Source organism: Manis pentadactyla, chromosome 4, assembly GCF_030020395.1.
Source record: "Manis pentadactyla isolate mManPen7 chromosome 4, mManPen7.hap1, whole genome shotgun sequence".
Classification (NCBI taxonomy): Eukaryota; Metazoa; Chordata; class Mammalia; order Pholidota; family Manidae; genus Manis; species Manis pentadactyla.
In genome coordinates, this window is record NC_080022.1 from 18,741,113 (window position 1) to 18,754,723 (window position 13,611).

Consider the following 13,611-nt stretch of genomic DNA (forward strand, 5'->3'; position numbering starts at 1 on the left):
GAGCCAGGTCGCTTCATGCTTCTCCTGTTCTTGCTCACACTCTTCCCCTTGCTTGGAATGTCCGTCCTTTTTGCTGCTGAGCCAAATCCAGCCCAACTCCAAGTTCCATTTTCCCTAACTTCCTCAGCATCATGATCTCCAGAACTCTTCCAGCAGCTTCCAGGATTACTTATTTAGTACTTAATAGAGCTATGCCTATTAGAGCTGGCTTAAAGGATCCAGTCCTAAGTGGTGAAAGTTCCAGTTTCCCTGTGTGTACCCCCATGCGGTATCCAGAACAGGCTTGTTCACATGGACTCATGAAAAAGCTCCTTTCTTCAGAAAAGTTAACTGTGGAATTATTTTTAATATGTGGATGTCAGTGTCCTTGTGCTTTGGAAAGTGTGAAATAAAACCCATGGTTTATTAAATTGAAATAAAAAGTTGAAGGAAGGTATTCTTAGCTAAGGCATTAGACACATGCCCAATGAAAAATTGTTATAAACTGAATTTTTGTAAATCAGTGCCTGGATTAGGATAAGTGTACGGGAAGATAGAGGATTAGTATATACAAGTCCTTGAGAGCTAGAACTGTATTTTATTTAGATTTGTCTCTCCAACCCTTCATACAGTGTCTGTCAGATATTAGATTACATTTATGAAATTAGTGAATGAATGAGTGCATCTTAATAAGAACATCCAAGAATTAGATGGGTGCCCTTAGGAGTGGGGAGTGCCCCATCCTAATGGGACATGCTGGCTATGGTCTGGGCAACCAGTGAAGAAATGTTCCTTCCAAGCCCCAGCAGTCTATTCTACGAAATACAAAAAGGGCATTCGATCATGTTTAAAATGTCTTGGGATAGTTTACTCCAAAAAAAATCACCCCTGGATTTATCAGCCTTGGAAGTTTGAATTGTTGCCTCTTTAATGGATATTTAGTTTTTCACATGCAAGCTGTAAGTGGTATACTGCTATATAAATGGTTCTATTTAGCTGTAAGAAAATAAATCAGAAGACTGGGGGGAGAAATAACTCTTCTCCAGTAACTGTTCTCAACACACACACACACACACATGGTGTGTCTTTGGAGCCAAACACCCATTCAGATTCCTCCTGTTCCATTTACTAGCTCTGTCATCTTAAAGATGAGGCTACTTACTCTTGTGTAGGGTTTATGTGAGGACAAAAATCAGATAATGTTGAAAAGCATCTAGTACAAAATAAGACAGAGTAGGCTTACAATAAACGATAGCTATTATGCTTACATTTCCTTTGTGGTTGGCTAAAACCCCCTAGTAATAAACTTTTACACTCATGTAGTGCTGTGCATTTTCCTGAATGTAGTTACAGACATTATTACTTTATTTGTTCTTCAGAACAACCCAGTAAAGTAGAACAAAGGTTACTATTCTCATTTTACCAATGAGAGAGATTCACAGCTTGCCTGCATAATAACCTTGCCAAATGGTAACTGGAATCCAGGTCTTCTCATTCCAGGTACATGCTCATTCCATTTCACCTGATGCTGCAGTGGCTAGCGTTAGGTGGGGTTCCTCAGATTTCCTTCATTTATTCAGCAAATACTTATTCCAACTCAAATAATTGAGCTGGATGTTTGTCCTTCTTATGGTATCCCTGGTTAATTAGCAGAGTACTTGGTATATAATAGTTGCCCAATAAATGCTTCTGGAATGAATGGGTGGGTTAAACCAGTTTTCTGAGCCTTTTCACTATATTACCCTGCTTCTGCTAAATGTGGGAGAACACTTGCAGGAGACTGGGAGAGACTAGCTATTGGGAGCAGCTGAGAGCCAATAGCAGCAGAGAGAAGCTGGTGCAAGGCCACGCTCCGTGACATGGATGACTCAGAATAGGCCAAAGAAGAATATGTGCCATATTCCATCTGGGCACAGTTACAGAAAATGTAAACAAATCTGTAGGACAGAAAGCAGTTCAGTGGTTGCTTGGGGATGGGATGGGGTGGGATAGGGTGGAAGGAGTTTCAAAGAGGCATGAGGAAATGACAGGGTGATGGATCTGTTCATTATCATTTATGGTGATGGTTTCATGGGTGTAAATAACGTTTAAATGTATCAAACTGTACACTTTAAATATGTGTGGTTCATTGTCGATTACACCTCCATAAAGGTGTTTGAAGAGGAAGAAGAGCAGGAAGATGAAAGAGAGGAGATGGAAGAGGAGGGAAAGGAGAGGAGGTGGCAGGTCCTCTCTGTAAGGTCTCCCTGTTTAGCCCCTACAGACACAAATGCCAAGGCCGGTAATGAGGCCGGTTCTCTGTCCCTTTAGTGATCAGTATCTGGGCATGCTCAGGGAAGAAAGGGTTGGCTTAGGATTCAGAAGCCTCGGTTCCTGGTCTTGTCTCTGCCATTCACAAAGGTGTGATGCTGGGCATCAGCCTGACATTGGCCACAACTTCCAATTTATAATTTGGAAATGCTTGACCAGCCAACCTCAGTATTGGTTGGAAGATCACCTAAGGTGACACATATTAGAGTGCTTGGTGAACTGAGTGTAGGTCAAAGGGAGGATAGCAGTGGGGACACAGGAATTGAGCCCTGACTTCCTTCCTAGTCTGTTCATAACAACACGACAACATAGCATAGAACCCCCAGCAGCAGCTGACTTGAGTTCTGTGTCCTCTTGGCTAAATGACCCCCGCTTCCTATGGTAAAAAGTTTTCTTGTGACCAATAGCTAAGATTTATCAAGAGCTGTGTTCTAGATCCTGCTCTGCCACTGACTCCCAGTGAGATCTTGGCCAGTCATGACCACACTTGGCATGTCTGTAAAATGAGGAATTGCATTGCTGGCCCCTGGGGTCCTTCAGGCTCTTGAATTCTATCACCTTCATATAAAACTATTTGCCTACTTTCATAACTCCAGATGGGGAGGAGAAGTGTGGCTAGCAACAGTTCTCACATCCCTGACCCTCAGTGACTTTGAAGCATCAGGAAAATGGTAACCTTTACCACCTCCCCATTCCCAGCCCGCACACAGCTATGTACTCCGTGGGCTTACTCCTCCCCTGATGCTCTTTTTTCATTTTTGTTTGTTTTTATTTCGTTCTCACAAACACTAAATTAAGGCATCTTTCTAAGTTCATTCACTCAAAATCTATGACATTAATAGGTTAAAAATCTTACCTCCCAGAAAGTTTGGTCATCAAGATATTTAGCCACATGAGGTCCTCTCCATATTTTGAGGTTTAAGAGGAAACCTGTTTAAATTCATAATTAATGGTAAACACGTGGACACAGCATTTGTCTCAAAATTCATCAAAATATCATATGTCAACTATGGTATCTCCACAGAAATCCTTTTTTTCTTCCACAACCAGGAGACAGAGAAACTGAAGCACTGTCCTTCCTGGACCAGCTTAATTAATTCTATATACATCTTTTGAAGGGAACTGGCAAGAGCAATTATCTCCAAATGATTTAGATTACCCTGAGAGGTATTTGGTTACCATGGATCTGACATTCTTCCTTAAAGAAATAGAAGGCTCTGTCAGGTGATGCCCCCATTTACAGCTGATCCATTTAAAACACAAGAGCTACCTTTGAGAGCGACTCCAATTAGCTGCCCCTGCAGGTGCTTTGTCAGAAACTCCGGGTGACCTCATCTCAAGGTTCCACTTGTGTAGTTAGGAAAGAAGTTTATAACAACTTGTTCTGTGCCTGTTCTTTTCATCCAGCCAGCCTCTGCCCAGAGAGCTTGGCCCTAGGCTTTACCCGAGCTGCACAAAGTCTGCTCAATTTCCCCGGATACTTGAAGTGAGCACTTAATGTTTTCACATGATTCAGGGAAATGCCGTTGATGGATTGATCTCTGATTTTAGTGATGATTGGTCCCAATGTATTAAATAGTAAGATTAACAAGAGTAGGCATGTGCTTATTCATATTTTCCTTTTGTAGTGCATGCCTGTAACATATTGGCATGTAGGGTGCAATCAACACACCTCATTTAGCTAGAATTACTCAGAAATGATCTCTTATCACCTACATGAATATTCCAGGTAGCTGAAGTTTACTCATCACTGATGAAAATCCATCTAAAATTTATTTCTTATCTTACAAGACAACACTGAACACATTTAGACTTTTTCTTAAAAATCAGAACCGTTGCTAGGAACATCCATGTATGGAATGTGCTGTATAATGTAGAGAAGGTTTGTAGCTGCTGAGGGCTGTTGGCCTATTCTCTCAGCAGCCCAAGCTTTTCGTGTTCTTGTGTCTACTTTTAAGAATTTCTTTTCTTCTGTTGGGCTTTCTGTTTTCACTTCTAACTTCTACCGGTGTGCCTTACCTCCAGAAATCTATCCCACATCCAACTGTATATTTCTAATCTGCCTGAACTGGGAAACCCAATAACCATGCTTGATGGGATTGTTTCTTAAGTAGGTATAGACAGGCTCCAAATAAGGGGGTCTCTTGACAAGTAAAATGCTTGGCCTTAGAGGGCCAATTTGGAGGCTGCTTGGAGGCTCTGTCCCCTTTGATGGTTCAATACTTTTGAATCACCAGTTCCCTAATATCCAAGGCAACATGTAAACACAAGAAGTCATTCTTTTTAACTCTTAAAGGAATAATATGGGTGTCTTTTCCTCTGTTATCTTTGTCTTGCCAATGAGTTTCAGCCCTGGGCAAGTTCACTCTTGATTCAGTGAGACAGAAAAATGACAATGGAACATTCTTGGGGTGTAGGGTTTATACCCAGCTTTATTCTCATGGTGGCAGGTCAAGCGCTAAAATCCTGTCCACCTCAGGGCACATCTGCATGCAGCAAGCTGGTCTCTATCTCTGTCCTCGGCGCCCCCACCACTCCAGCCTCTGCTTCTGTAGCAGTGCAGCCCGGAGCACTGGGCAGAGCTCTTTATATCGAGTCAATAATAACATGTTGCCCATGTATTGTGTGCGGCGGACAAGCCAACCGGCGTCAGATGAGAATCCTGGCCATAGGAACTTTCATTTTCTCTACACTCTTATTGACTCCAATGATGTATAAGGAAAGCCCTTCTGGACACTTCACTGGCCAGTGCGGGTCAGTGTCACTTTGTCAATCCCATTGGCAGTGGTGAATGGTGTGAGAGCCCCAAAATACTGGCTCAACTAATTGTAAATTTAAAAAATGGGCCCCTTGTATTTTCACTTGCTAAGTCTGGCAACCCTCGTCAGGGTTGGTCTGCCCACCATGAACAGCATGTAAACTTGTGGAAGAAGGCATTCTTCTCATCCGTATTTAATTAATCACCTCAGACTGTCAAAAGCTGAGGCCAATTGATACATTAAAGCAATTCTAGCCAACCAATCTCACTCTCTTAAATTACCCAGGTAACTCCAAATAGTGCCTTCATGTTGCAGAGTAGAAAGGAAGCCAACTGACTCATCACCATAATCCTTTCATTTTACAGAGAAGCCAGCCAAGGCTCAGAGTGAGTAAAGTGATAGGGCCCAAAGTCACACAACTCCTGGGTGTCTGCTTACACCATTTTGTCCTTTATTTATGTTTACTCCCTGCTTAGGGACATAATATATGAGTGTCCAACCAATAAGTTGTTTGCTTGTAGGGTAAAGGTGAACGGCTGTAGACAGAATACGTATTTTTCACCTAGCATATAAGTAAGACTAGTGAAATAGTAACTTCCCAAATTCTTTGCTCTTCTGTTTTACTGCAGGAGCAGAAACATACTTCAGTCCTCTGTTTAAGGGTCTCCAGTGGCTTCTCGTCTCGGAATGACTTTGCTCCTTGCTACCACTCTGTCCTCAATCCCTGCCACTCTCCCCCTCACTCTGTCCACATCAGCCACACTAATCTCCTTGCTGTTCTTACATGCAAAGCATTTTCCTGTCTCAGGGCCTTTACACTTGCTGTCCCTTTTCATGGCTTGTTCTTCTCATGGTATGTCTCCCTCCTTCTGTCCATTTAGGTTTCTGTTTAAAGGTCAGTTTATTTGATGGACCCTCCCTTCCCACCCGTCTAAAAGAACTCCTCACACTGACTCTGTGTTCCCCTACCCGGATTTATTTCTCTTCATACAATTATCACCATCTGACATAGTAAATATTTACTTATTTATTGTCAAACTCACCTCCTCAACTACAATATCAACTCATATTCTCAGGGATATAAGATTAGGGAGTCTACTGGGTTCACTGCCCACCTCATAATAGATATTGAATGAAATAATATGCGTGAAGAACAAAATTTCTGCTTTTTGGTATAAGGGTGCCTTTGGCCTTCTGTACAAAATTGGGTGAAGCCACCAGCCTTGGGCTCAAGAAGCTATAGTGTCCCCACTAACCCCTACTTAGAACCTCAGGAAAGTCTCTTCCTTTTCCCTGGCCCTCAGAGTCCACGCACACGGCAGGTGACTTCTGAGGGCCTTCCCATTTCTGAAACGATGTGATTCTGTGTTTGTTTTTTGGTCAAGGCCTGAGCCCTTTGTCTCACATGGCTGCAGCTGAGGGGGTTCATCCACAGGGAAGGGGATGGGCACATGCACATCCTGCCATGGGGCAGGTGCCCTCTGGACCCGGGCCCTGTGCACTGGACAATGGCAGAAGAAGGGTGGTCTCACACTGACCTGTCAGAAGACCGGATACCAGACCCACAGCCACAGCCATGCTGAGTGCCCCGGTGTCGATGAGCATCTGGTAGCCGACCCTTCAAATGACAAGGCAGAGGTGGTTACATTCAGGCATCAAGCGTGCAGAGGTCATCAGCGTCAAAAAACACCATGTGCATCAGTAGTGATGCTGTCAGTGAGGGCCGTCCGAGAACAAGTGTCCTCTGCCCAGGTGGTATATTCCCTTGTCGTGTTCTAGAAAGCCATGCAGACATGTTGGAGGGGAAGGGAGAATTCCAAGGTCCTCTTTGGCATACTTCAATCCTTCGACCCCATGGATAATGAACTAGACCGGGAGTCAAAAGACCCAAGTTCAAATCCCAGGCCTGTCGCTGGCTGTGAGACACAGGCAAGTCATTCAACCTCTCAGAGTCCTGAGATTCTTCATTAGATGAATTTAAGATGAAGGAGTACAGCTTGGCTATCACATTCATCTCCCCTTCCTACCCCACCGTGAACACACTTCCCTGTCCTCTCTCCTTCAAGGCAGCCGTAGGACTTCAGTTTAAACTACTAAGGGGCCCTGGGAGGTCATCTACATGACCTTGCAGTAGGCAAGATTTCTTAAACGGGACATACAAGAGCTAAACATGAAGGGAACAATGATAAATTGGACTATATTAAAATTAAGAACTTCTCTTCATCAAAAGATGCCATTAAGAAAGTGAAAACCCACAAAGTGGGAGAAGATATTCACAATGCATATTTCTGACAGAAGATCTATATCCAGAATATATAAATCATTCCATATTCACACAATAGAACACTTGGTTTAACTGTGTTTTCTTAGCTTCTGTATTTGCCTGGCACTCATTTATCACAGGGCCAAACTCTCTTGCAAGGCAGCTTTCATGGGAGTGCAAAGCTCGTATTTCAGGCCCCCTGAAGCACCAACTCTAACATGTTTTCACTTCCTGCCCTGTGGGATGTCCTCAACTTATCACCCTGCCACTCTAGTCCTAACGGCAGTCTTGGTTCCCCTCTCCCTCTGCTGCCTGGTCCCTGTGTGTGATGAGTTTTCACATGACCCTGCATGATGTGCTGTGTCTCTCATTTCCCGGGGACCTGTAGGACATTAACCTTGCCTTTCGGTGATGCTGACCTCTTCACGTCGTCACTCAGGAACCTCCATAAATTAAACCAAAGCACAGCTCAACCCTCTAATGAAACCCAACCCAATGAAAATGAGCAGTCTCCAGAGAAACCCAACAACACGGGTGAATCTCACAAGTTCAGTGTTGAGTACAAGAAGCCAGGAGCACAAGAGCACAGACTTCCCTTATGAGTCCATGTCTGTCAAGGACAAAAGCAGCTTTGCAACTGCCTTTGTCAGGTTAGCTGTTGCCCTGGGATGTGAGACAAAGGAGCTCTGAGGGCTGGTTACACGGCATGATAGGAAGTTCCCAAGTGATCCCCTTATGATATTTGCTAGAGGTAGATTACACTCCCCCCCCAAAATTTTTTAAGTTAACATCAAGCAGCAGAATAGAAGCTCAACTTAAATCTGCTGACGACACACAATTCACTGTCCCTTGATACTGTCTGAAAGCAGGGCTGGATGAAGTAAAAATCGCCCTAATTGTCCCCACTCAGGGTGGGCTCCCCTGTGCCAGACCCTTGATTCCATGATTTGCCATCTGATTCCACAGGGCTCCTCCCGGCCCTGTGAACAAGCCATGACGGTCCCTATTTCACGGATGGGGAGGGCCGGATTGGGAAGGTCAGCTGAGGGCTCCAATGGCACACAATTTGATGTGGGTGGCTCTTGGGATTCAAACCCGGCAGGTCTGTCCACCCACAAAGTCTGGCCAGATTGTTGCCACATTTCAGCATTTGAGGGCCACCTTCACAAATCTGGCCATATTGGCATTCCAGGGACACTATTGAGAAGTTTTCCTTTAGACTTTTTTTACATTTAAATAAATGAGTTCAAAGGGAAACTTTGTGTCACTACCATAAATGGAAGAGAAATGGGAGGTAACTGTAAAAAGAGATACAATGAAAACAAAACGTTCCTAAACTCTCCCCCAGATGGGACAGTCTGGACAAGTCTGTAGGCCCAGGCTCCCTCCGCTGTCATTGTGAACAAGTGTCTGAAGGGCACAAACACACTCAGCACGATTTTCTCCTGAAGCAAAGGACTGAGAATTGAAAAAGAGCGTCTGCACTGCATGAGTCACTGTTATGTAAGTGTGTCTTCACACCACTTAAAATCCCACCATTTGTGAAAACTGCCCCATCCTGGCTGTGAGCATAGCATCTGACCCATTCATGTTCGCTCACCTGAATAGAAAACAGGCAAATACTGTTTGTAGAGTGAAAATGAAAAGTCAGCTGAGTTGCCCAATGATACCAAGCTAACAAAAAAGCTGTTGCACATTTCACATGAAATGTTCTGACTCCCAGCTCCATCCTTTATCCCTCTTTCCATGATATACAGATGCCCCTTATATGGAAGCAGTAGCAGTAATCATCAGAAAGAAGGCCACGGGTTGGGTGTTTACTCCACGCCAAACACTGTCCTCAGTCCTTTAATTGTATGTTGCTGAATCTTCACAGCAGCCCTCGGGTGTAGATCTTATTGTCCCATTTTACAGATAGAAAACTGAAACCTGAAGAAAGTTTTGAGTACCCTGCCTAAGGTCACACGACTTGTAAATGTGACCTTGTCTGTCTGTCCCTGAAGCTTGTGCCCTTTACTCCCAGGAAGACCGAAGGTTCCCCCAAAGAGAGATGAATGCTGTCACTATGTCCTTCTCTTTGCCAGGTTCCTTCCTGCAAAGGTGAGAGCGCAATTACTTCTTGGTCATCAACTGTCTCACCCTGGGAAGGTGATTTGTTTACCAGGTATGCTGGAGCCAGCTCCCAGGCTCCCAGGACCATCATGCTTATTTCCCAACTTCCTGTTCCATGATTTCACCTGGATGGCTTGGGCTCTGTTTATCTGGAGACCCACTTGTTAAACACACTGTTGGTTGACTGACCTGTGTATATTTTGTTTCTCTTGTTTTGTTTTGCTATAGGCCAGCAGTTCTCAAATTTGAGCTTGCAGGAGAATCACCTGGAGGGCTTATTAAAACCAATCCCAGGTTTCTAATCAAGTAGGTCTGAGTGGGATGGGATTTACATTTCTAACAAGTTCTCGGGTGCTGCTGATGTTGAGAACCATTGCTCTAGGAGAGCCACAGAATCAGCATTTGGGAGCTGGAAGGGCAGGTGATTCCAAAGTCACAGGCTGGCCACCCCTGAGCAGAATCTGGCCCATGCAATGTGTCTAAGGATTTTGAACCTTTTGCCAGTGCTGGACAGAGTACGTGCATAACTCTGGATTTCTGGCTTCTCTTGAAAAGTCCTTAGATCTGGTGACACGGAGCCTGGGTCTCTGCTCAGTAACGGTTGCCTAGTGCTGAAAAGCAACTGCCCGCTGTGTCCCAGCCCCCTTCACTGGCTTCATTTTTACTTTACCTGCCTAGCCCCTACAGGAATCGGAGGTTGGGGCCCTTCTAGATCAACCCCTCATTGCACAGAAGGGGACTCAGGGGCCCAGAGAGAAGAAAGGATTTGCTGAGTTGCACAGCTGTGAGAACAACAGCAGATACATCACTGGAGCCCATCGCTGAGGCACCTTGCTTCACACAGCCCATCCCTCCCCGACCCCCAGAGGGGACCTCCTCACTCCAAGCAGCCCAAGGAGGGATGTCTCACCCTCCCATTCGTGATTCCTATAATGTGGGGCTACAGTCATCTCTATCGTCAGAGCTCTGAGGGAGCCAGCCCTCCTTGATTTCTCCGGGATGCCTCCAAACGCCGTGAGCTCTTCATCACCCGCTTCAGCTGCTCACCACTTTCCGGCCAGCTTCCAGCTGAGTGACCCGGGCAGACAATGCCCCTAAGTGTCATTTCTTAGAGTATGATAATAATACCTCACAGGGTGATTGTGAGGATTAAATGAGGCAATGCCTGTGATGATTTTAGCATAGTGCATAGCACTTAGCAGTCCATAAAAAAGTAGTGATTATGATCAGTGATATTATTATCACTGTATCAGTTCATCTGGAAAAATCTATCCCTGATCCTACCCAAGTCACTCTTCCGCTTGATGTAGCTGTATCCAGGGAGTACTGTGGATAGAATGAAGGTTCCTGTGGCCAGGATTCTCACCTGGCCCTGGGTGGCTGGCTCACTACACACGTGTGGGCAACATATCGTTATTGACTCTGTATAGAGAGCCCTGCCCAGGGCTCTGGGTGACATGGTGGCATGGCTGCAAGGCTGCAGGAGAGCAGAGGTTGGAGTGGTGGCAGCGCCGAGGACAGAGACCGAGAGGCAGAGACCGGCTTGCTGCATGCAGACTCACTCTAGTGAATGGCATTTTTAGTGATTGACCTGCCACTGTGGGAATAAAGTTGGGTATAACCCTTTCACCCCAAGAACGTTCTACTGCCATTTCTTTGGTCACACTGAATCCATAGTGAACTCGCTCAGGGCTGAAACCCATTGGCAAGACAACTACACAGTCTCGTGGAGGCGATAGCTCTGGTGCATCAAACTGATTGCTGCTGTCCCTTGTCTGGGGCGCAGAGGACCCGACTCTAGTCCAGAGGCCTACATGCCCACCTCACCGTGAGGCTTCAGCCAAGCCTCTTCTCTCTCTGGGCCTCACGGATGGGCTGTGCTTAGCATTTTCCTACATTAATGTATTTAATCCTCTGAAGCACACGGTGCCGGGCCTCAAGCAGCTTCCCACAGCCCTGTGAGGGGCGGGACTCTCATTATCTTCACGAACATTGGGCAGCAAGGCTCAGAGATCAGGCAGCCTGCCCAGTCAGTAAGGGGTCCAGACCGGTCTGACTCCCGTGGTACATGCCACCAGGACCCGCGGCACCAGGGGCTGACAGATGGACTCGGCTGGCTGGGGCCTGAATGACCTGATCTGTCTGCATTTGGGACGGGACCCAGGACCTTTGTCTGGCACCTAAGGTACCCTGTTTGGAAAGAAGAGGTGGCCTGGAGAGGGGGTAACTTCATACAAGGTAGAGGCTGGGCAGAATTCTCGAATAAATCTGCCAATAAGTATTCCCTGAGGCCTGCTGAGTGCCTGGCACTGAATGCACACGCCCCAACTAAGGGCTCCAGGCACATTTCCTCCTGCATCGTATAGGGCTGTTGAGGGGGTTAGCCAAGAGACCCACATGAGATTCTTGGTCCAGTTGGCCTGAAGCATCATCAGCACAATGTAGGCGATCCCTCCGAGCAGTCCCGGAAGGCCGAAGGTGTAGTGCATGCCACAGGTGTCATGGATCCCCAGCACGTGGTTAAAACACACCTGAGACAAACAGTATTATAATCAGTATACAACAGACTGATATTCACTACCCACCCTTTTTACAGATTGCAGGCATCCAGGGCCACCAGAAGGGAACGGGCTACATGGTTCACCTGAAAGAGTGCTTCTCAGACCTGAATGTGCCCTCACATTACCCGGGAGCTTCTGAAAGCGCAGGGTTGGGTTTAGTGGGCCTGGGGCTCGAGAGTCTACATTTCTAGCACAGGCCCAGGTGAGGCCAATGCTGATGGTCCACTGATGACACTTTGAGAGGCAGGTGCTACTCACATTTTGAGCTGATAATTCTGTGCTGTGAGAGGGGCTGTCCTGTGCTTTGTGAGATGTACAGCCCTGGGCTGTACCTTCTAATGGCAGTAGCACTGCCTTTACCGCCACTCAGTATGTCAACCAAAATGTCTGCAGATATTGCCACATGTCCCTGTGGAGGGTAATTGAGGCTCACTGGTCCAGCCCAAACTTAACTGCCATCCCAAAGATATCATGGCTGAGTAGAAAAGAATCTGACCACACTTCCAGACTCCACACTTCCAGGCTCCTCCACCTCACCACCTATCCTCCCAGAGGGATGCAGGCCCTCAGATACACATACAAATGTCAATTCGGTAGGCTAATTCTCTCCTTAGGATTCCCCACTGTTTTCAGAATAAAAACCTAGACCCCTCAACTAGCCCAGGAGCTGCACCTGAGTATCTCGCCTCTCTCAAGTCTCTGCTCCCACCATGCTCCCAGCTGAACCCGACCCTTCAGTCGGAAGAACGTCTTGCTCTTTCCTGGCTGGGCTCTATGCTCTTCTCGCTGTTGAGCCTTTGAACCCAGCCTTCTGCCTGGAATACATCCTCTCCTTTGCTTAGCTATTTTTAGTTATCTGTCAACACTTGGCTGATACACCCTCTGCTCTGGGAAGCATTTCCTGATCCATCTCAGGCCAGGTTAGATGTGCTCCTGTGATAGGAATCACACTGTCGTGTGGATTTGTCCATTTCCCTCACTGCACTATAGCTTTGGAAGCAGGATAAGTGTTAAACATTTGTGTTTAAAAAATGAATGAATGAATGAGTGAATCATACCTTGAATCACTCCCCATCCACTGAAAAGTCAAAGAAACTGAGACTGAAAGGAAGTGGTGGACACAGGGCCTGATGGTAGCTTGTTAGGCATTTTTGCTGTGCACTTCCCTCTCCCATCACAGGGCCTCAAAGCCAGAGGAGGCAGAAGACATTTACTCCCATCCCCAAGGTGAAAAGCAAACCGCCCACTCTTTGGTCAGATCGAACCATTGGTAAGTCCTCCCTTATTCTGAGTTAAAACTGCCTCTTGAATAGCTACTGTTCATCCAAATTCAGCTCCTTGAACCACCCAAAAGTCTGCTCCTTCTTCCTCCACCATGCCTTCAATCTCATGAAGGTTTGTTGTACCTGAATCTTTCTCTTAGAAGTATGTTATAACAAATTGGCTATAATGGGGTGTTCTGGAATTATCAGTGTCTGTTGAATATTGAAGAAAGAAAAATCCACCCACTTAGAAGAGCTAAACAATCAGAAGTGGACCTGACCTAGACCCTCTTCTGGCTGCTGCCCTTCCCACCCCTCATTCACAAATTCATGGGCAAAAGCCATGTATGTACGGAGTGCCCCAA

At 45.9% G+C, this 13,611-nt stretch overlaps 1 protein-coding gene across 4 annotated transcripts in view; it reads right to left on the minus strand.

Annotated features, from left to right (window-relative positions):
- RHCE (Rh blood group CcEe antigens) overlaps nt 1–13,611 on the minus strand; it is a 33,728-nt gene that overhangs the window by 2,218 nt on the left and 17,899 nt on the right. For 3 of the 4 annotated variants that reach the window (XM_057499859.1, XM_036914772.2, XM_057499858.1), the window contains 3 exons: nt 11,821–11,954; nt 6,587–6,666; nt 3,146–3,219 (listed from right to left, as the gene is read on the minus strand). In XM_057499859.1, coding sequence (XP_057355842.1) covers nt 3,146–3,219; nt 6,587–6,666; nt 11,821–11,954 — 288 coding nt within the window. The remainder of the gene's footprint in view (nt 1–3,145; nt 3,220–6,586; nt 6,667–11,820; nt 11,955–13,611) is intronic. The other variant, XM_036914771.2, reaches the window with a different exon arrangement.